Source organism: Anolis sagrei, chromosome 3 (assembly GCF_037176765.1).
Source record: "Anolis sagrei isolate rAnoSag1 chromosome 3, rAnoSag1.mat, whole genome shotgun sequence".
Lineage (NCBI taxonomy): Eukaryota > Metazoa > Chordata > Lepidosauria > Squamata > Dactyloidae > Anolis > Anolis sagrei.
In genome coordinates, this window is record NC_090023.1 from 77297749 (window position 1) to 77320779 (window position 23031).

Consider the following 23031-nt stretch of genomic DNA (forward strand, 5'->3'; position numbering starts at 1 on the left):
TAAACGAAGATACAACTTCAGAAAGGCAGATTGGACTAAATTCTCAGACATGTTAGATGACATGATCACATCGGTCGCGCCAGTCCCTGAGGAATACGAACATTTTATTGAAATAGTGAAAACCTGCTCACGGGCCTCCATACCGAGAGGCTGCAGAACCCACTACCTCCAGGGCATTACTCCTGAAACAGCTGCCTTGTTGGAAAACTATTACAGGCTCCACAACGAAGACCCATTCAGTGAGCAGACTCTTCAGGCAGCGCAGAGCATTGTGTCCTCCATCTCTGAAGCCAAGAAAGAACAGTGGATCAAGTTGATCACAGAGGTCGACATGGGCAGGAGCAGCCAGAAGGCGTGGAGGCTGCTGAGACGGCTGAGCAACGATCCCTCACAAACTAATACCCATGCCAACATAAAGGCAGATCAGATAGCACACCAACTCTTGAAGAATGGGAAACCCAACCTTGCCACCAAAGTAGGAAAGAAACCAATAGCCAGACAGCCGGAGATTGAGAACAACAACCTCCATGAACCCTTTACATCTACTGAATTGGACATGGCTCTCAACAAATGTAAGAATGGCAAAGCAGCTGGCTTGGATGATCTACGGATGGAACAAATCAAGAACTTTGGTCCAAAAGCAAGGCGCTGGCTGCTGGAGCTGATGAACAACTGCACTGCATCCTGTCAGATCCCCAAAATCTGGAGGAAAGCAAGAGTCATCGCCATCTTGAAGCCAGGCAAAGACCGTAATGACCCAAAAAGCTACAGACCAATCTCCCTGTTGTGTCACCTCTACAAAGTTCTGGAGAGACTTATTTTGCATAGAATTATGGAAAATATAGACCCCTGTCTGATCCCACAGCAAGCTGGCTTCAGAAAAGGCAAAAGCTGCACATCGCAAGTGCTGAACCTGACCCAGCACATAGAAGATGGCTTTGAAAGGCAGCAGATCACAGGAGCTGTCTTCATAGACTTGTCAGCAGCCTATGATACTGTGAACCACCGCCTCCTCCTGAGAAAAATGTATAATATCACAAAGGACTACCACCTCACCCGCCTCATAGGAAACCTGCTACAAAACAGGAGCTTTTTTGTTGAGTTCCAGGGCCAGAGAAGCAGATGGCGGAAACAGAAGAACGGCCTGCCTCAGGGGAGCGTGCTTGCTCCATCCATGTTCAACATCTACACAAATGACCAGCCACTGCCAGAAGGGACAGAGAGTTTCATCTATGCTGACGATCGTGCCATTACTGCTCAAGCAGGGAGCTTTGAGATGGTAGAACAGAAGCTCTCCGAAGCTCTAAGTGCTCTTACTGCCTATTACAGGGAAAACCATCTGATCCCTAATCCATCTAAAACACAGACATGCGCCTTTCACCTTAAGAACAGACAAGCATCCCGAGCTCTGAGGATTACCTGGGAAGGAATCCCACTGGAGCATTGCAGCGCACCCAAATACCTGGGAGTCACTTTGGACCGTGCTCTGACCTACAAGAAGCACTGCCTGAACATCAAACAAAAAGTGGGCGCTAGAAACAACATCATACGAAAGCTGACTGGCACAACCTGGGGATCACAACCAGACACAGTGAAGACATCTGCCCTTGCGCTATGCTACTCTGCTGCTGAGTATGCATGCCCAGTGTGGAACACATCTCATCACACTAAAACAGTGGATGTGGCTCTTAATGAGACATGCCGCATTATCACGGGGTGTCTGCGACCCACACCACTGGAGAAATTACACTGCTTAGCCGGTATTGCACCACCTGACATCCGCCGGGAAGTAGCAGCCAATAGTGAAAGGACCAAGGCAGAGACATCTCCAGCTCATCCCCTGTTTGGGTATCAGCCAGCACGTCAACGACTTAAATCAAGACATAGTTTTCTTAGAACTACAGAGACACTCGCTGGAACACCCCAGCAAGCGAGAGTCCAAAAGTGGCAGGCCCAAACCCAGCACCTCAATTCATGGGTGATACCAGATGAGAGACTCCCCCCTGGGCACTCAGAAGACTGGGCGACTTGGAAGGCGCTGAACAGATTGCGCTCTGGCACCACGAGATGCAGAGCCAATCTTAAGAAATGGGGCTACAGGGTGGAATCCTCGGCATGCGAGTGCGGAGAAGAGCAAACCACTGACCACCTGCTGCAATGCACCCTGAGCCCTGCCACATGCACGATGGAGGACCTTCTTGCGGCAACCCCAGAGGCACTCCAAGTGGCCAGATACTGGTCAAAGGACATTTAACCAAATACCAAATTTACAAAATCTGTGTGGTTTTTTTTCTTTCTTTTTTTTTTTTCTTTTTCTTTTTAATCTCTGTGTTTGTTTTGCTCTGTTGGAATTGTAATACAATGGTTGCTGATGACACGATAAATAAATACCTCCATCTAAGCACCACTTTGCCCTTTGCACAAATAGCTGATTCTTTGTGGTCTGTATTAATTTTGTGACTATTGAATCTCTTGAACAAAACTAATGATATAGCACAGTGGATGCATTAGCACAGCATGGCAAGGCAGAACATTAGCTTGTATATGAGCAACCTGCTGGTGCATGTTGCTTGAATGTGTGCTAAGGCTGCTTATAATAATATAATAATGCATTTTATTTGTTACCCACCAATTCTTGCATCTTAAGGCAGAATACAACACAGTTGATTGCTATAAAACACCTAGTATTACTTCACTGTATGAAATGGCGAAACTCTGGAGTAGCTCTCTAGGTGAGTGTGGACATCTGGCCAGGTTCTCATTTCAATTTGTCCACTATTCATATGGTTAGGCAGCACAGGGAAAAGCAGATGGATCAGGGTTGTATTGTCCCTGACACTGCGGCAACCGGCCAAGAGGATGTTCTGTACTGGCCCCAGATTTCATTGTACGTGTAGGCAAATCCTTGGTATTTATTTATTTACTTTATTTATACCCACCTTTCTCTACCCCAAGGTGGCTTACATGTGGCACCTCTGCAGTGCCTTAAAAACATACAATGTTAACTTAAAAATAACTTGAATTAAAATTAATACATATTAAACATACCATAATTAAAATACATTCCGAGGTTAAACACGCCATCCAGGGTCAGAGTCCAAGGCCATTCTGTAGTCAATTACACATATTAAAATTGCTGTACTGCACTATTTTTTTCAAAATCCTGCTCCCAGAGCCAGGTATCTCCTGGTAGCAGGAGTTGGGAGACTATGACTTGAGGAACCACAAAACCAGCCTGAGGGTTGGATTTGGCTAATCGGCAATGGCCTATGTAAAGTGGATTTCCCACATTTCTACATGGTTTCTTGAAAACTTTCAAAAGGGATTCTATTTTCTCTTGATGTGGTTCATTAAAAATAGTTGTTCCCTACACTTTGGGTGGAACTGTAATATAACAGGGATAAAGTGAAATCTGTTTCACTTTACTGATTGTCTTACTAAAGGCAACTTAGTACAGGCAGTCCCAAGTTATGTACAAGATAGGTTCTGTAGGTTTGTTCTTAAGTTGAATTTGTATGTAATTCGGAACAGGTACATTTTAAAGTTTAATTCCTGCCACACACACAGCTAGGTTCGGATAGCATGGCGAAGGGGATTAACAACCTTGTGGAGTTTATTTTGTTATCTGTGCCCCTGTTCAGAAGCTTTCACCTCACTTTCTGTCCTTGTGATAGTTGGATATTGAAAAATGTGGCTTGTTGTGAAAACAGGGATTGGTGAGAAAGGTTCAGTGGAGACCCTTTTTTCCCATGATAACTCTTTCAGGAGTGAATTTTCCCTCCTAGGGGTAGATTTCTCTTACTTCTTGTTGCCTCATCTGTCCTTAACTATGAGTCATTTGTAAGTTGGATATTTGTAACTCAGAGACTGCCTGTATATGATTGTGGTCACATACAGTATATTCTAAGGTGGCTGGGGCAGGACATCATATGATAAGTAATTTCTTCTATCCATCAATAAGCTATATCTTTCTAGATTTAATAATGCCACTTTATTGCTGGCTAGTTGACACGTCACAGTTTGGTTGACACGTCACAGCTTTTGTTAGTGTTGGATGATTTAAATTTCTGACATTTTGATGGGTCCTATTTTTTAAGAGCCCCTGGTGGCACAGTGGGTTAAAGTGCTGAGCTGCTGAACTTGCTGACCAAAAGGTTGGTGGTTCACACCTGGGGAGTGAGGTGAGCTGTTAGCCCCAGCTTCTGCTAACCTAGCAGTTCGAAAACATGTAAATGTGTGTAGATCAATAGGCACTGTTTGGCGGGAAGGTAATGGTGCTCCATGCAGGCTGCCAGCCACATGACTTTGGAGGTGCCTAAGGACAACGGTGGCTCTTCGACTTACACACCCCAGAGTCGGACTCAACTAGACTTAATGTCAAGGGGAAACCTTTACCTTTACTTATTTTTGAAATCAACAGAAGACAACCAAGTGAACATGGTTCACTGTAGAATTAGTGATATTGTCTTTAATAGAATACATTTTTAAAAGTTAAGGATTTATTTCAAGAAGGTGTGAAGGGACAGCATTATGTAGCCTTTGTTTGCTTTTTAGGTCTATCAGCAGCCAAGTTGCTTTTTGACTCAGGATTAAATGTTGTGGTTCTGGAAGCCCGTGACAGGGTCGGAGGCAGAACATTCACTGTAAGAGTAAGTAATTCTGTTTAATATCCTTATATAATATTTCAATTACTTATACAGGCATAATTCAAACATCTGTGGGAGAGATAACAACGGCAATATAAGTTGATCTCATGTATAAGTTGAGAGCAAGTTTTGGAGGCAAAATTATGGATTTTAATATGACCCATGGATAAGTCAAGGATCATTATATAGAAAGGGGAAAGCAGCAATGCCACCTCAGAGGGGCAGCCACTACTGGATGTCACTACCATTTTCCCATCCAGATATTCAAAAAGGACAGAAGTGGTGCCACAAAGGAGAGATTAGAGGGGGTCAGGGCTTCATTCAGGTTCTCTTGAGATGGACTAAGTTCTTGCCTTCTGGAACTCTACTCAGAGAAGAGGATGGCTCCTCTTTTCATAAGACTTAAGGTACAGTATTCACATTGATTCCATGGATAAGTCGGCCCTGTTTTGGGGAGTTGGGTTTTTAACCAAATTTTCTAGACTTCTACATAAGTATATAGAACAGTCATATTGTGTTTTAGTAATTGCCTTAACTCCATGTATTCGTTATGACAGAGAAACTGTTTTGAATGACATTTTGTGTTCTAGGGCAGGGAGTATTGGAAACATGTTTCTTTAATTTTCATCCCACAAAACAAACTTTGGTATTTGATGTAGAAACACGGATTTTTTTTAAAAAAAATTGGGTCTCAGGTTTTATTTGATCTTTCTTTGCCAATAATATATGTTTTCTTCCTGTTTCTGTATCAGAATAAACATGTGAAATATGTAGACCTGGGAGGAGCATATGTGGGACCAACACAAAATCGTATTTTGAGGCTATCTAAGGAATTGGGACTTGAGACGTACAAAGTGAATGAAGTTGAGGATCTCATTCATCATGTCAAAGTAAGAGCAAAACCTTCTCTGAACTGTTTTAATCATTTAATACTTTTTGTGAAATGTTATTTGCTAATTAGATATGAAACAATTCTTCAAACTAATGAGTTATACAGTTTGGTAAGAAAATATGTTTGAAGTTTTTTCCCCTTCACCTTTTGTTATTTTGAAAGTCTCCAAAGGGCAGAATTTTCCTCTTTGGGTCAGGACCTTCAAACATTTTTTTAAGGAAATATGGAAAGGCATAGGGAGATGAGTATAAGTCCTTGGCTAAAACTTTTCTGTCATTTTTCTTGAGGTCTGATGTTAGGACTTGAGCTGTGCTTAGGAAATGTATTATGACTAAAGTGTAAAATTTAATGTCCAATCAACTAGGAAACCGGTAAGTTCACAATTGCTTTTCTCCCTTTGTCACTTCCGCAAAAGGAAAGAGTTAGAGTGGATCAAGTAATTTTAATTTCAAGGACCAAGACAAGATAGAGACCAAGATTTTCTATAGCAATTTTCTATTAAAATTTCATTTTACATCATTTTTTTAAATACAGAACTATGAAGGGCAATCTTGTTCTTTAGCCTATCTTGGACTTTGAAATTACAGTATTTGCCTGAAATTAAACAAGGAATCTAATGTGAATAAATGAACTAATTTAAGAAATCTGTTCTTTTTGTTGGCCTCTAGACAAGATTAGCAAAAATATCTTGCCTACAGGACAGCAAGATGAACTGATTTCCTGAAATAGTTCAGGAAAATATAAAATGTAATTTTTTACATGATGCTTCCTCTTTCATTTGTTTTATGGGTATTTTTGCATTGTACTTAAAAGTGTAGCTCCTGTTAAGATCTTCATTGCATTTGAATAAATCTTAGATAGAAACATAATTATAATATATATATATATATATATATATATATATATATATATAGAAAACCAATTGGAAGATCTTGTTGTACTGAGAAGCCTTAATGCCTGGAGAACTTCCCTAATTATATCTTGAAGGCAATACCAGAATATTGTACTAAATTATTCAATCTGGGCCAGAGATTGACTGTCAGATTACATAAACTCAGTTTGTTTCTCTTGAATGGCAAAAGGTTAATGATGACTCTGTGGGTCATTTTACCTGCATGTCACACAAGGGCAATGACATGAATCATTATGTTATTCTATTACATTGTATTTGGCAGTGCATTTGACAGTGGCACTAATTTTTACAGTAGCTATAATGGCAGATACTGATCATTACTGAGAGCAAATGGTTTACAACCCCTCTGGCTTTCCGGATATTGTAAATACTCCCCAAAGAAGTGTAGATGCACTCATGTTTCAACCAGTCACTCACTCTTTTTGCATTGTGTGTGCAGACTTGCACTTGAACAGTAAATACTTCATTCACTTAGGACCTATTATTCCCAACCCCTTAGTCTGACCCGGCACTTGTCTGTGGCAGTCATGCACCACTAGCTGTCAATCTGTCTTGGGTTTATAAAATAGGCGCCAAAACTGGCCAACGCCGTTTTGGCGCCTCGAATGTTAGACCTGTTTCTAGGTTTATTTGACCTGCTGTTTCCAAAAAATGGCACCAGTTATCCCCTATCAGCTTTGGATCTTGAAATACAGAACATATGCCATATATCGGTCGCCATCTGCTCACTCATAAAGAATTGTGATAACCATATTTAATGAACTAGAGATGATGCGGTCCATCCAATGCAATTTTTTTTAAATCAGAGTGCCAAATAACCCCAGGAACAGATCTACAAATCAAGAGATCAGAAAACATTTTTGTTGGGTGTGTAAACCTAGATCTTGTCTATAAAAGAACCAAATGGTGGGTAACTTCAATTTAAAATCTCCTTCCATTGATTCTCCTTCCCATTCCACCTGCTATCTAGACTTTGGAAATGTAGTTTCTGGTAGCCTAAGAGTTACTATTAAAATATGCCTAACTAATATTATATTCCATAATATTCCATAATATACAATTCTGCATTGACTTGATATTAATATTGAAACACAGTAATTAAAAGCAAATGAAGATAAATAAAGACAAACCTAACACAGTTTTACTGCATTATACATGTATTTTCATTTTTATTTAAATATTAATTCTTCAGTTGCTTGAGAGTTCTGGTTCCTTGACTTCTCGTTAACCGAGTCTATTGTATCATGTATCCCTTTTCTTTGCCTTCCTTCTCCACTATGTTTCTGTTTCCTCACTTTGAATCTCGATCCTGTTTTATCAAGCTAATGTATCAACTAGCTTTCAACTTTCCCATTAATCTTCTCCTAAGAGCATATGCTCTTCTTGACATTTTTGGAATTGGCTGTACTATGAGACAGATTGAGACAACCATTGTGGGCAGCAGATGCCAGGGATGGAAAATGGCAACAAATAATTGCTGGTATGAGCTGTATCCAATACCTTGTCTTTAATTTAGCCAAATTTCATAGGCATCAAAATAAGATTCAAATGTCAATCTAATAATCTTCTATATATGGAATGTCCCTTGCCTCAGATAACAACATGTCCTGTATCAGCTATGTGCCTTCCACACTCTAAGATATCTAGCCCCCTCTCTTAGGCATCTCTAGTTCACTTTTATGCCCCTTCTGCCATGCTGCCTGAGGCGTGCCTTCTCCACTCCACATTCCTGTAGGTTTGTGGAACTTGGTCCATTGCCTACTCAGCACATTTCTTTTAGAAACACCCTTCTAGTCTTCATAAAGTAGATGCTTCATTCACTCAGGACCTATTATTCCCAACCCTTAGTCTGACCCGGCACTTGTCTGTGGCAGTCATGCACCACTGGCTGTCAATTTGCCTTGGGTTTCTGGAAACCTCTGTAAATATTATAATGGTGCACATTTGGTTCTGGTTCCTGGTCCATTAAAAGGGAAAATGCTGGTCCACCACATCAAGGAGCATTGGAACTATTGTTCTAGTCTATAAAACCATTTATCTCTTGAGGAACTACAAGTGGTTTTAATTGCAGATACATTTGCTTCCCACAGCTCAGTTCTCTCAGCATGTGAAATGTTCATGAATATTCAGATGATTGATTCCAGTTTTACAGGGTTGGTTGCTACTAATAAAATCCAATATAGATTAGGACATCATTTTGTTTACCTTAAATGGAGTTTGAAGCTGACTGTTCATGGTGGATAATAAATAAAACTGATGCCTATTAAAGTTCAACACAGAAGCAAAAAAGTCTTGGAAGTAGAGCACCCTACTGTGAAGTCTTCCAAATGATTTAAGTATGCTGAACTATCTATCGTAAGTTTGCCTGCTTTCCTTGCAGCAGCTTTCTGATTTTGGCTTTTAAGTAGTTTTCAAATCTGTTGCATGAGGTTTTCCTTCTCTCCTTGATACTATCAAGTTGTGTGATAAGGTTTTGGCACAAACAAACACTGTAATCCCAAAATGTTTACAAAGGTGCAAAATCTGAATAACGTTTTTACAAGAGTTGCTTGTAAAAATGCTATTCAGTATAGATTGCTCTTTCTTTGGAATCATCTTGGGATTGCCGTGATTGTTTGTGCTAAAAATCTTATCACATTCAGCATTAAGGACTGTTCACCAACCCTAACCCTTTTCCTAGTTTGGCATAGAGAAAAATGTTTAAAGGTTTCTTGCAGTTACTTTATTAGTTGAAAAGAAATCACATTGAAAAGTCCATCCCTTTCCTTTCCCCTTGATATTTCCTCAAAGTATGCCCACTGACCATCCAGAATTGTTATAAAAACACAACAGAACACAGTTGAACTTTTGCATAACAAAAGCAGGAAAGGAGATAATTAATTGATTTTTATAAACAGTATCCTGCTGAAGAACAATGTAAGAACAACTACATTATCCAAAAGCCTCAGCCAAAGGCACAATTATCTTAATGCAATTGCAATTTACCTGTATCATGAGATAAGGCTCTTACTGATGCTCATGCAATCAAATTTCAGCTTAGAATAAAATAAAAACAAGGAAGAAGTCATAATGTTATGGAGGTCTGAGACAAAGTCATATCTGTTAATTGACATTGAGCCATAGTAAATTGAAAGATTTACACCTGAGATTAAGGGAGGTAAATCCCAGTTCAGACATGAGAGTGTATATCACTGTGCTAAAACATTTTGTCTGTATAAGTCAAATAAACTTAAACTGTTAGTTATAATTTTATGGTTATGTAGGATTTGGCATATGTTCCTGATGAATCAAGAATGGATTGTTCTTACATTTATAGTTGCTATATGATGCCTTTATAAGACATTTTAAAAACTCATCTTCAAGTATTTTTTAGGAGCTTTACTGTAGATCAAGTTAAAAACCTGCTGTTTTACTGATTATGAGTGCCTCAAAGTAAATTAAATTCACTAATTGAAGTGTTTCTTTTACTCAAGAATATGAAGCTTTTGTTCTAATGCCAATTTGACAAAATACTTTTTGACCCAATGGAAGGAGGGGAGGGGGAGCATTCTAATAAATTACATACACAAATCTTAGAATATATATCATATATTAAAATATGAGCTGAGATCAAGACATTTTTTTGGTGACGACCAACACTTGCATGACATCGGACAACAGTAACCAAAGGGATGACATGTGGTTCACTTTGCCATATGGGGCAGGATGGTAGCTGAACACACTCAGAAGATTTCTGTCTAAACCTTACAGACTCGCTGCCTGGCAATAATAAATTTACTGTGATAGATGAACCAACAGTCTGCCATTAATAAAATATGAGGTTCTTCTAGATCAGTGGTTCTCAACCTGTGGGTCCCCAGATGTTTTGGTCTTCAACACTCAGAAATTCTAACAGCTGGTAAAGTGGCTGTAAGCCTGGGGACCCACGGGTTGAGAACCACTGTTCTAGATTAAGATTTAATTAGCAGGAAAATAAGTGATTATTGTATGGGAATGCATGCAACTTTGTGGGTTTGAATGGCAGTAATACGGTGAAACATGTGAGTTATTATTGTCCCTGATTTGCTCTCCAAAAATAAATGGCACTTGCCACTGTTATTTGAAAGAGTATAAGTTTAAGTAGATTTCAAATGACTAGCTTAAATTGTTTCCATTTTTCTTTTTCAATTTTCCTTTACAAACCCATTTTAATCTGAGATGAAATACAAGGTAGTTCTTTGATTTAAGCAGAATAAATAGTTTGCAGGATTGCTGTGAGTATTTTGGGTGGTATAGCCATGTGCCAGTAGCATTCTCTCCTAATGTTTCGCTTGCATCTGTGACTAGCATCTTCAGATACACATACATACACACACACACACATATGGAATGTCCAGGATGGGAGAAAGAATCCTTGTCTGTTTAAAGAAAGTATGAATGTTGTAATTAGTAAGCTTGAATTAGCATTTGAGTAGCCATGAAGTTTGCAAAGTCAATCAGTAAGGTGAAATGTTAAGAGAAATGCTACAGGAATATAGCCATACAGCCCAAAAAACTCACAGCAGCCCAGTGATTCTGGCCATGAAAGTGTATGGTTTGCACTTAATTAGCTCAGCAGGAGGAGAGAGGAGAGGGTGGAGTTTTGCCTTTCCCTATAGATTCAAGCAAAAGCAAACTTGCCTAGCTTGTGAGTACTTACTCATTAATAATGTTCACGCTAATAATTATAGTTTGTTGCTTGGACATACATGTCAGTGTTCATCTGTGGAATGTTGAGATGGCATAAACAAATTATCATCCTTTGTTTTGGTCTTCCTCGGTGGAAATCTATAGATTTTGGCAGCCCATAATTGACACCTGAAAACTTCTGCAGGGAACCTACCCCTGACCACATGCTGTGCTTCCATGTCCAGTAAAGACAATGCCTTTCCTCTCCATTTCCAAATTTTAAAGTCAGAGTGCGGTCATTCTTCTCACTTTCCCTTTAGTTGCAGGCCAGAGAGATGGGGAAAGATCTTAGCCACAGTTCTTTGGAAGACCTTTCCCCTGGGGCATAAATGAAATCTGGCTAAAGAAACCACAGGCAGTCCCTAAGTTATGAACAAGGAAGATTCTGTAAGTTTGTTCTTCAGTTGAATATGTATGTAAGTTGGAACAGGTATATTTTAAGTGTAACTCCAGCCAAATATATATAGTATAGGGAAGGATTAATACCCTGTGGTGATTGTTTTGCTATCTGTGGGCACTTCCACACATCACTAAAACCTGCACCGAAATAGACTTGGATTCTAGTCCCCATCCCCTCCCACAACCCTGGGATTTCCCTCCCAGGGTGGCTATGTGCTACCCCAATTGAAATCGGGATAACATGAAGCCACCTCAAAGCCCCTGATTTACCCTTTAAAACTACAGAAAACGGTGCTTGGCCATCATGGGGCCTCTTCTCAATTCTTGTGGCATGAGAAAACGACACTTGAGGAGATGGGAGGGGTAAGGAGGGAAATCCTCTCCCCCCCCCCTCCAATTTCCTCAGGTGTCAATTTTTCTCACCACAAGGATGTGAGGAGAGGCTCCATGATGGCCAGGGACCCTTTCCAGGAAGTTTTAGGGGGCAAATTGGGGGCTGGGGGAAGGGGTGGGCAACATCCTTCTCCTCTGGGTTTTCAAAGCCAGAAGAAGTGGGATGGCTGTGGAGACTCAATGCCAGTACTACAGAAATAGTCACGGGAGTCAGTCCCCACTGATCCAGCACCCCATTAGACCTGGATCTAATGAGGTGTTTAATTAATGCAGAGTAAACCAGGGAAAGCCTTAATTAATTTGCTTTTACCAGAGGTGTCGTTTGGATGCCTCCCGTAAAACCAAGACAGATCCCGCGTTTTGGGCCTGTCTGGATGGGCCCTCTGCCTTTATTCAGAGAGTTTCACCTCAATTTCTGTCCCTGTGATAATTGGAATTTTAAACATTTGGCTTGTTGTGGAAAAAAGGATTGGTGATAAAGCTTCAGCTGAAACACCTTTCCCTCATAATAATTCTTGCAGGAGTGAATTTTTCTTCTTAGGGGTAGATTTTTATCACTTCCTGTTAGCCCACCCCCGTTCTTAACTGAGCTGTTTGTAAGTAGGATGTTTGTAACTCAGGGACTGCCTGTAGTGTAGAAATCCAGGTGTTTAGTATAGAGTCATAGAGTTGGAAGAGACCTCATGGGCCATCCAGTCCAACAGCCTGCCAAGAAGCAGGAAAATAGCATTCAATAGCATCTTGGATAGCTGCATTTCCACCTAGACTTAAAAGGGAGTCCATGCTGTTTCTAGCTTGTGTATTCTTAGATGGGATAAATTATCCTTAAGGTATCCATCCAAATGCATCTCTGTAACCCATTGTCTGGATTGAGTTTCTGTTAATTCACCCTTGTTCAATCTATGAATGCTTCCAAACATAGACTGCCCACTGCCTCAGCTGGGGGCTCTGCTGAAAATGACACTTATCTTCAATTTCTGAGACAGTGCCTCACCTCAGTCAGTTTATATTCATGTTAAAGGTATAGGGGAGATGCTGGAACTCTTCAGAAACGCAGAGAATAACCAGAGTAGCAGCTACTCTGTGTTGCAGGTCCACTGTATTGTAATGGTTCCTCCGATTTCAAACTTGCCCAGCCTATATTTTATTAACCAATCTGATCCTCTGCAAATGTTTTGTACTAATTCCTTTCATGCCCAGCAGCATAACCAGGTGTGTGTGTGAAGGGCTGTCATCATAATAAATGACATTATAAATCATTGAAAATCTAAGTCAACTAAATCAATCACCTTATAATTCCCTATCTCTTAGCATATTTCATTTATAACCAAGATAGTTTCCACTCCACAAATAATGTCAACATAATAGGGATTTTTCTTTTGGTGGTTGTTATAACTGCTCCAAGTATTTTCTTTTTCACTGGAACAGACAATATTATTTCAACATGTCGGACTTGTTTTTTTCTGATAATGTAAGATGTGGTAAGAAGTTTGTTACTGCTCAATCCCAAGATACTTTCTTGTGGTGTAAATATGATGCTTCATTTGAACTGAATTGCTTTTCTTAGGTTACAATTTTAAAATCAGCTTATATCCTATATGCAGCTGATACTTCTAGTCTTTGAAGGTGCTTTTTGTTTACATTTCACTATTAAAGCAGCGGTATATTTTACATGAATTAGCTGCTTACCTTTCATCAGAAATATAGTATACTAGTGAAATATGCTAAATGAAACCAGACAGAAAATCGATCGCATAAAATCTCTCTTGTCAAGTTATTCATATTGTGGTCAATTTGTTAACATGGTAAATCAGATTATGATGCTTGTGTTATGGTTCATTTGAATTAATTTGCCAATTTTACCAGACATTTTTTCCAATCAATGTTAAAAATGAATATTATGCACAAGCGGTCTAATACACAAACCAATTAAGCCAAAAATGGAAACTAATATAGCTCTTTTGATGGAAACAGAGGTTAACATGACCTAAATCCTTATTACATTGGTTTATAATATGGATTATAGCTGCAGTGTCAATTTCAAGTGCCGTGTCCTTGCATTTCCCAAGTATCAAAACTAGTCAGTGGAGATGGTAGCAAAGGTCACAGGAGTTGGGTTCTCTTCCAGACAGACTTATTATCCAGGACAATAAGTGGATTTAAAAATCGCAGGACCTTAAGCAGGGTCCAGACATGGAAATGGTCCCCTGGTTTTCTGACAGGTTCCGTTGTAGTGCATTTTGGAAATCTGCAAGATGGATGTGGGACATTCGCCAGAAATTTACTTTTGATTTTTTTTTAAAAAAATATCTCTGCGAGATGTATTCTTTTCACAATGTTAACAAGTTGCCAGTTGAGAGACATCAAACAGGCTACAAATCCTTTCCCCCATTCTAACCTATTATCTGGAAATGTATGAATGTACCATATTTATTTGAATGTAATGCACATCTTTTTTGGCTTTATGGTTAAGTCAAAAAGGAGATGCACATTACATTTGATGACACATTACAATTGCACACCAAAAGATACCTGTGTCCTCCATCAGGCTGAGCCTGGCAAACCCGCCAGCCTCAGCCTGATGGTGAAGCAGTGGTTTCCCTTCCCAAATTCTTCATCCCTCAGCTGAGAGATAAAGGAGAAGTGGCACCTCTTTCCACCCCAAGCCATTTCTCTTTCATCTCTCAGCTAACAAGGACAAAGGATAAAGAGTGTTCTCCTTAGTCTCTCAGTTGAGAGACAAAGGAGAAACTGAGAAAAGGATTTTCTAAAGAGGAAAAAGAGCCTGGGCTGGTGAACTTGCCAGCTTCTGCCTGGCAGAAGGGTGCTGCTTCTCCTTCCTTCTTTAGAAAATTGAGGTGCACATTACATTTGATGCCACACTAAATATGGGTATTTTCTAGGCCTGTTTGATCAAGAAAAAATTTGTTTCTAAATTCGATTCTTAATTGGGGTGTTTTTTTGTTTCGATATTTAAAATATTTACAAAACTTTCCAAAAAAATGTTTTGTTATTTACGAATTTTCGTTATTATTTACAAAACATTTTAGAAAAAATGTTTTTCTTGATCAAACAGGCTAAGTGTGAATGTTGCAGTAATGGTCACCTTGATTAGCATTGAATGGCTTTCTCCCACCTTGGACATTCCATAGATAATATTAGATGATATATAACTCACCATTTGCCTAGTTTCCAACAGACTTCTGAGGATGCCTGCCATAGATGTGGGCAAAATGTCAGGAGAGAATGCTTCTGGAACATGGTCATACAGCCCTGAAAAGTCACACAAGCCAAGAGCCAGAGCCATCCAGCTGGGAGGAAGAGGAGGAGGAGGAGGAGGAGGAGGGGGGCGCAGGAGCCAGAGCCGGATGGCGCGCGGAGGCCGCTTGTGAGCGCGCGCGCGCCATCCAATGGGCTCCGGAGGAAGAGGAGGAGCCAGAGCCGGATGGCGCGCGGAGGCCGCTTGTGAGCCCGCGCGCGCCATCCAATGGGCTCCGGCTCCTGCGCCCCCCTCCTCCTCCTCCTCCTCCTCCTCTTCCTCCCAGCTGGGAGGAAGAGGAGGAGGAGGAGGAGGAGGAGGAGGGGGGCGCAGGAGCCAGAGCCGGATGGCGCGCGGAGGCCGCTTGTGAGCGCGCGCGCGCGCATCCAATGGGCTCCGGAGGAAGAGGAGGAGCCAGAGCCGGATGGCGCGCTCAGCAGCAGCCTCCATGCCATTAACGAGCGGAGCTTCAGCTCGTAAAATACATGGGGCTGCTGCTTCGATATTTTTAAACCCTTCCGGGTTTAAAAATATGTTTTGATATCGCTTCGGATATGCAAAAAATAACGATTTTAATACGAATTAACGAATTAACGAAACGAAACCGACAGGCCTAGTATTTTCAATGTACCTGACCCAAGTACAAAAGGTAAAATGGAAGCATCTGTGCAGACACACTCAATTTGCCTAATCCTGTCACACTGAGACTAGATGTGAAAGAGGGGCGCACTCTAGGCAGAGAAGACTATCACTGTTGAAGATCATAACAAATGGTTTTTAACATAACAAATGATACATTAACAAATGACTTCTTCTCATTGATATGTTTCTTGCTGTTGCTGGGGGATTTTCCAGCTTTCCATTCAGATCCACTGATAAAGGTCAGCACATAATTTCATGTACTGTACTGTTTGTCTCTCATAATTTCCCATAATGTTTTACCACACGTGTTCCTTCATGTTTACTCAGTCTGAATTGTTAAACCAAATCAGGGACTTATTTGCATATTTGCCAGCCAGATTCTTGGGAGTTGTATCCCTTTTGGGGACAGAATCAGAAACAGACTCAGACTTCAAACCAATAAATTACAGCTGTTTATTTTTCCTGTGATGGAGATTCAACAACCAGCAATGACATCAGAAGGAATCCACAGTTAATGGGAGCCCAAAAACTGGCTGAATATTTTTTCAGCCAATCAGAGGCTAGCAAGGATATTTCAAATGGCTGTCAAAATGGATAAATATGCTCTGCATTTTCAAATGCAGACAGGTCAGATCTTTTAGAGTGCAGACGCTATTCAGACCTCCTTTTGGGCCTAAAAGAATAACTCTTTGTTCTTGTTGCTTTCAAACCAGGTTTGCATTTTAATATGGCCCTTGGCGTAGTGAAGTGTGCCGGGCTCTGAACCCCAACGTGTGGTCTTAGCAGATGGCTGAAATCACTGAACAAAGCAGAGACAGTGTGATTTGCCCAAAGTCACCCTATGAATTCAGAGCCATAGTCTGAGGTTCAAAGCACTTCAGCTCACTTTCTGAATTCTGAATCCCTTCTCTCTCTCTTTTTCCTAGCTCCCCTTCTTTCTCTCTTTCTTCCTTTTCTTCTTTCCCTCTCTGTTTCCTACCTACCTCTGTTCCTTTCTTTTATTTCTCCGTCATGTCTTGCTTTTCTTTTTCCTCCCTCCCTCTCTCCCTCTCCCCCCTCTCTCTTTCTTTCTTTCTTTTTCTTTTTTGTCCCCTATTCTGCACCTCCATCTCTTTTTCTCAGCTCTTCCTTCCTTCCTTCCTTCCTTCCTTCCTTCCTTCCTTCCTGCCTGCCTGCCTGCCTGCCTGCCTGCCTGCCTGCCTGCCTGCCTCCCTCCCTCCCTCCCTCCTTTCCTTCCTTCCTTCCTTCCTTCCTTCCTTGGATCACAAATAAGTGTGCATTTTTGTCAAATCAATCCCATATCTGAGTTAGTCTAATATGGGCCTAAATGATGTCTCTCATGGGGGATGTACAGTAGAATTCAGATTTCAGCTTCAGTAAAGTATGTGTACACACACCCCTTTGTGTGTGTACGTGAAGAAAAACTCTAGATTTTCAAAGTCTTATTGTTTAAGCTATTAAACGGACATTACTTTGCCAGTCTCAGAATCAAGATTGGATTTGAATGTTGTTTTCTTTTTCTTTTCTTTTCTTTTCTTTTCTTTTCTTTATTAGGGCAAATCTTATCCTTTCAAAGGCCCTTTTCCTCCAATGTGGAATCCCATTGCCTATTTGGATTACAACAACCTGTGGAGGACAATGGATGAAATGGGGAAGGAGGTATGAAGTGCTTGATTAGTTATGGAACACAATTGTTGAGATCACTGGTATTTCAGAACTGTAACCTTAGACTTTTGGTTCCAGTCCCCATGGATACTGCTTGGCTCATCCACCATGCTCTTGGATGCAGGTCTTTCTGCTCTCACTTTATCATATAACAGGCTCCCTCTGACCTCTTCCTCTTCGCTCCCCAACATCTTTTCCTGCACGACTGTAGGGATTTTTCTATAACTTTGAAGAGCAAGTGGGGGAATGAGCTATTATCAGAGAAAGTTCAGATTAAATGTTTCTGAGCAGGATGAGCTAGGATGGGGGCATAACACACATACCACAACAACCACTTTTGTACTGAGATGTTCCCCAAATGCTCCCTAGGAGCAATGGGATCATTTTCCCTGTGTTATTAGACCCCTTGGACCATTTTAGATCCAGCAGGGAGCTTTTAACATAAATATTGGCTTACATCTGGCTTTTAAGAAGTTCTTTCTTGGACATAAAATGGTCCAAGGGGAGCCCAACACAAGAGCATTTGAGGCATTTGTTTATCCCTGGGGGAGCCTGAGGACCACATAAACACCCCATATACACTTCATTTTGCCCACCCCGTCTTAGTGAGTATCAGAACTGAATAAAGTTTACAGCTCTGCCCTACAAAAATGCAAGCTTTTAACAATGTAAATGAAACAATTTACTGTGGAAAGGCAGGCTTTATTGTTGTCATTGTTGTTATTTGTACTTGAAGTCTGGAATTTCAGTCAGTTTACTGCAAATTATTCAGCAATTTGTCTGCAGGTAATCCTTTGGGCTAGAACTGTCTTGCAGCAGAATGTTAGTCCTGTTTAATCAGAACGGAATCTCATTCACTTTGTTTGGATGTAAGGTTGAACCAGGGGTGGGAATCTGAACCAGGGATAGTGGTTCAAGTGCTTCATGAAGGCCTCATTCCACTTTGTAACTGCTTCCCATATTGCCAACTCAACAAGACTCTTATGGAGTCAAATAACTTCTATTACATTTATGAGAATGCAAACTCCCTAGTTGCGCAGTGGGATAAACATTTGTGTCGGCAGGACTGATGGCTGACAAGTCGGAGTTTTGAATCCGGGGAGAGCACAGATGAGCTCCCTCTATCAGCTCCAGCTCCCTATGCAGGGAACTGAGAGAAGCCTCCCACAAGGATGATAATACATCAAAAAAAATTCCAGTTGTCCCCTGGGCAACGTCCTTACAGACGGTCAATTCTTTCACACCAGAAGCAATTTGCAGTTTCTTAAGTTGCATCTGACATGAAAAAAATATGAGAAATATAATTAATATATTTACTAGTATTTCTAGAATGAAACAATTCAGGTGGAAAAAACATTGGCCTTGAATGAAAAGAGTTGTTGGCCTCTAAATATTTTTTTAAATACCATCTATTTTTGTTGCAAAATGTGTGTTCTCTCTCTCTCTCTCTCTTGATATGTAACTCTTACCTCTCTTAGATCCCCAATGAAGCTCCTTGGGAGGCACCACATGCTGAGGAATGGGACAAGATGACTATGCAAGAATTACTAGACAAAATCTGCTGGACAAGGTGAGAAATAGTTTTATACATACCATGTCTATCAGATAGATAACCATGGCAAACATCCTCATACTGTGGCAATGTGCTAGGCCTGGAGGAAGAAGGAAAATTAAAGAAGGGATCAGCTGAAAGTGGGAGGAAGGAAAGGGGACAGACAGTGGGTGGGAGTGCCCCTGAGTCCTTTTAACTGTGGTTCCACCCAGCAACACAGCCATGTGGCCCAAAAAGATTACCTCGAGGGAATATGATTAATGACAGAAAAAAAAATCCAATAAGAAATTCTATTTTTTCTTTGGCAAAATTTATGACCAAATTAGTTCTCTGATCCTAATTGTCTGAAATTCAGAAGGCATTTCTGAAATTTTTGAAGTTTATTGAACATTTATTTGGCTCTGTTATATTCTGTTGCAAAGATAAATGTACCAAGAATTATAAAATCAGCATCTTTTCTTGCTGGTCTGGGTCTATGAAGGCACTAGCAAATATGTTGGCCAATTTGAATCCTCTATGTTCATTGCTGGATATTCTGACTACAATCTCTCATAGGTTTACTAGCAAAAATCCTCTAACTTGGTGATAATATTCTGTGTTATTAGAAATTCAGGAGAAAAAAATCATTAATGACACCTAAGAGCAGTAGCTTGGTTTAGTGCAGTGTTTCTCAACCTGGAGCTTGGGACTCCGGGGTGGGGTGGGGGGGTGGGGGTCACATGGTGGTTTCAGGGGGGTTGCTAAAGACTATCAGAAAACACATATTTCTGATGGTCTTAGGAATCACTTTGGCAGAGAAGGCTGAAAATCTCTCTGCCTGTCCTTCTCTTTCACCTGTTGTGATTGGTCGGCCTCTCAGCAGGCCTCTCAGCAAAGGGGAGGGCTGTTTCTGAGACTCCAAGTGGGGGAGGGGAGAGCAGGGATGCTCAGCGCATGGCAGCATGGTGCGCATGCGAGGGAGAGCGTGCAAAGCTGAAGGGAGGCCTAATACTATTGTTGGTTGAGTTCAAGGAGCACTTTGATTGTAGGTGAACTATAAGTCCTAGTGACTACAACTCCCAAATGACAAAATCAACCTCCCCCTACCCCAGCAGTATTCAAATTTGGACGTATTAGGTATTTGTGCCAAATTTGGTCCAATGAATGTATTAAGGGGTTGCGGCATTAGGAAGGTTGAGAACCACTGGTTTAGTGGGAGAACAGCTAAAGAGTTTGGGAGGAACAGGGAAAAGTTTGCCATTGTTTTACCTTTAATCTCTGGTACTTGAGACAATTGCCTCAAGCAAATCCTGGGCATTTGGAAAGGCTTCCATGTGCCTAGAACCCTCCCCACTTTCAGAAATGAGGGACCGAAAATATTTAACGTATTCCTGTACTTCTGATCTGCCATTGTGATCAAAATCTATGTTGCTGTTTTTAAAACATCTTTTCCTTACTAGGATGCAGTGGAACAGAAGGGTAATCTCAATTCTCCCCTCCCTTCTGTTTGGTTGACAAATGGAAAACGTTTGCCTTTGTTTTATATAACATGCTGGAATGGCCATCATGTGTCGTTGAACACGCACGACAGATTAGATAGCTAGTCACATTTGGCAAACTGATTGTAGCAGAAGAATTATGTTACAAAATGGTATAGATCAGATGATTTCCTGTAAACTGTAGATATTTCACACAGTGCATCATTCAAGGGCAATCGAAAGGGGAGTGAAAAAAAGAGAGACACTGAGAGATTTATTTCCCTGTATGGATATCTCTGAAAGGAAAACATCTCAGAAACTCTAGTATGGCATGTGTGCATTAATGTTACAGATTGATCCTATACAATGCAATTCACAGAGCTGCATGTATACACAGTATTCTCTGAGATGCTTCTGAAATCACACTCCTGAAATATTCAACAAATCACTTTGAAAATCTGGTGGAAATTTAGGAAGGTCTCTCACTACAGTGCAAGAAGCTCTGATTTATCAAAACTAAGACAGTTCCAATAGGTATGTAGAACTAGCTGCACATTGCTTTGAGGAGTTTTTTGGAAAATGGTGGGAGCCAGCATGGTGTCATAGTTAGGGTGTTAGGCTGTGAGTTGGGAACAATTTCTGTCACAACAGTCGGTAGAACTTGCCACTTATTTATTTGTCTGATTAACACTCCTCAAGAATATGATAAAGCATAGGTCAGTGATGTGGTTGTCAAAACAAATAATCAGTATTATACTAAGGTGCATTCTTGCTTTTTCAGTTGTTGACCACTTAGAAATACTACTCAGCTGTCATAAGCATGCATGGGGTGGGAGGAGATCCAAATGTCAGGTCACCTCAGAGGGCAACTCCATCTTTCAGTGCAATGTGGTCTTTCAGCTATGAACAAATGGAAGATGTTGGGGTTCTGGAAAGAATTAAACACAGAAGAAAAAAGTCTACAGCCTTTTTTCTTTTCATTTTTCTTTTAATTATTTAATGACATATTGGCGATTTCTGTTTACAAAACAGTTTAGATTAAAAGGTTTTTAAAAGTCTGTTTTCAATATAGGAAAATTGGAATGTTCATGGAAGTGTTTGAAGAAACACCCCATTGGACAGAGATGGAAACTCTATAGTTCTCCAAATGTTATAGAACTACTATTCCCAGCATTCCTTACCAGTGCTGTGCTGGGGTCTGCAGTCTCCGCTAATGGGATGGGTGGGTGGATGCCTTAGGTATACATTTTAATTGATATTCATCTAATTTATATTGGTCTTTCAATTCGGTCGGTTGAAATAAGTTGCCAGGGGCAGGGGGCAAGAGATCAAAATGCAGTAGCTAATATATTTTAACTATTTACATGGCTCTCTCTCCATCCAAATATAACCCATCAACCATTCATTCGCAAGGATTATTTCCATCCAAGGTGGGAATTCTGGGATGTGCATTGTAAGACCTACATTACCCTTTGCTAGCTCTTCAGTCTTTAAAAGAAAGACATAGCATGAACTGTGATACGTTGAGCCTAATAAAGAATGGCAATAGTTTTAGACATTAAGAATATGAAGACCCTTTCAGAAATACTGGGGTCGTAATATCAAATTTAAATGTCCCCAATGTTTTGTTATTTTCTCTTTCTAGAAGAGATGAGAACAAGTCACTTGATCAGCTGAAAGGCAAATGGCCTCAGTTCCCTTCAAGCAGAAATCAGGCTTGCACTATTGGATAACTTTTCTACAAAACTGAGCTGGTAATATAATATATTATGTCTTTGCTCTTGATTTGTGTGTAGTGCTGCCAAGCGGTTTGCCACATTGTTTGTAAACGTGGATGTTACTTCTGAGCCTCATGAGGTCTCTGCTCTCTGGTTCCTGTGGTACGTTAAACAGTGTGGCGGGACAGCCAGGATATTTTCAACAACAAATGGAGGACAGGTACTGTAAACCTTAATTTGTTTTCAGCTCCAATAATTTTGGACCATGATGGTAATCGTTGGAATCATTTTTTTAAAGTCCTGAGCAAGCAAAGCATAGAATCTTCTCAAAGTGTACCAGACACGAATTTAATTGTTTATCTTATAGAATTGTAGAGTTGGAAGGAGCATCTTGTCTAATCTCCTGCCAATGCAGTTTAGGCATCCACAACACATGGCTATCTCAATTTTGCTTTAAAATTACTAATGATGAAAGAGGGTCCACCAGCTTCTGAGATGGTCTGTTTAAGGGTCAAATCACTCTTATCGAATGTTCTCCCTAATATTTAGTCAGACTGTTGCTTCTTTTAATGTTTAGTCAGATCATCTTTAATGTAACTTGAATTTATAGCATTGACCCATGTCAGTTAAAGTGGTGTCAAACTGCATTAATTCTAGATGCACTCTTGGTCACCCTATTCTTAACAAGCCCCAGTTTCTTGATATTATTTTTAAACTGTGATGCCCAGGACTGGGCACAATAATTTAGGTGCTGTCTGACTAAAGCAAAATAGTTCACTTGATGTGGA

General features: G+C 40.4%; 1 protein-coding gene across 1 annotated transcript in view; it reads left to right on the forward strand.

Annotated features, from left to right (window-relative positions):
- Window positions 1-23031, forward strand: part of MAOB (monoamine oxidase B) — a 61085-nt gene that overhangs the window by 21176 nt on the left and 16878 nt on the right. Inside the window, exons 2-6 of the mRNA XM_060770227.2 lie at window positions 4555-4649; window positions 5399-5536; window positions 17406-17510; window positions 18995-19086; window positions 22322-22463. Of these exons, the coding sequence (XP_060626210.2) occupies window positions 4555-4649; window positions 5399-5536; window positions 17406-17510; window positions 18995-19086; window positions 22322-22463 (572 nt within the window). The remainder of the gene's footprint in view (window positions 1-4554; window positions 4650-5398; window positions 5537-17405; window positions 17511-18994; window positions 19087-22321; window positions 22464-23031) is intronic.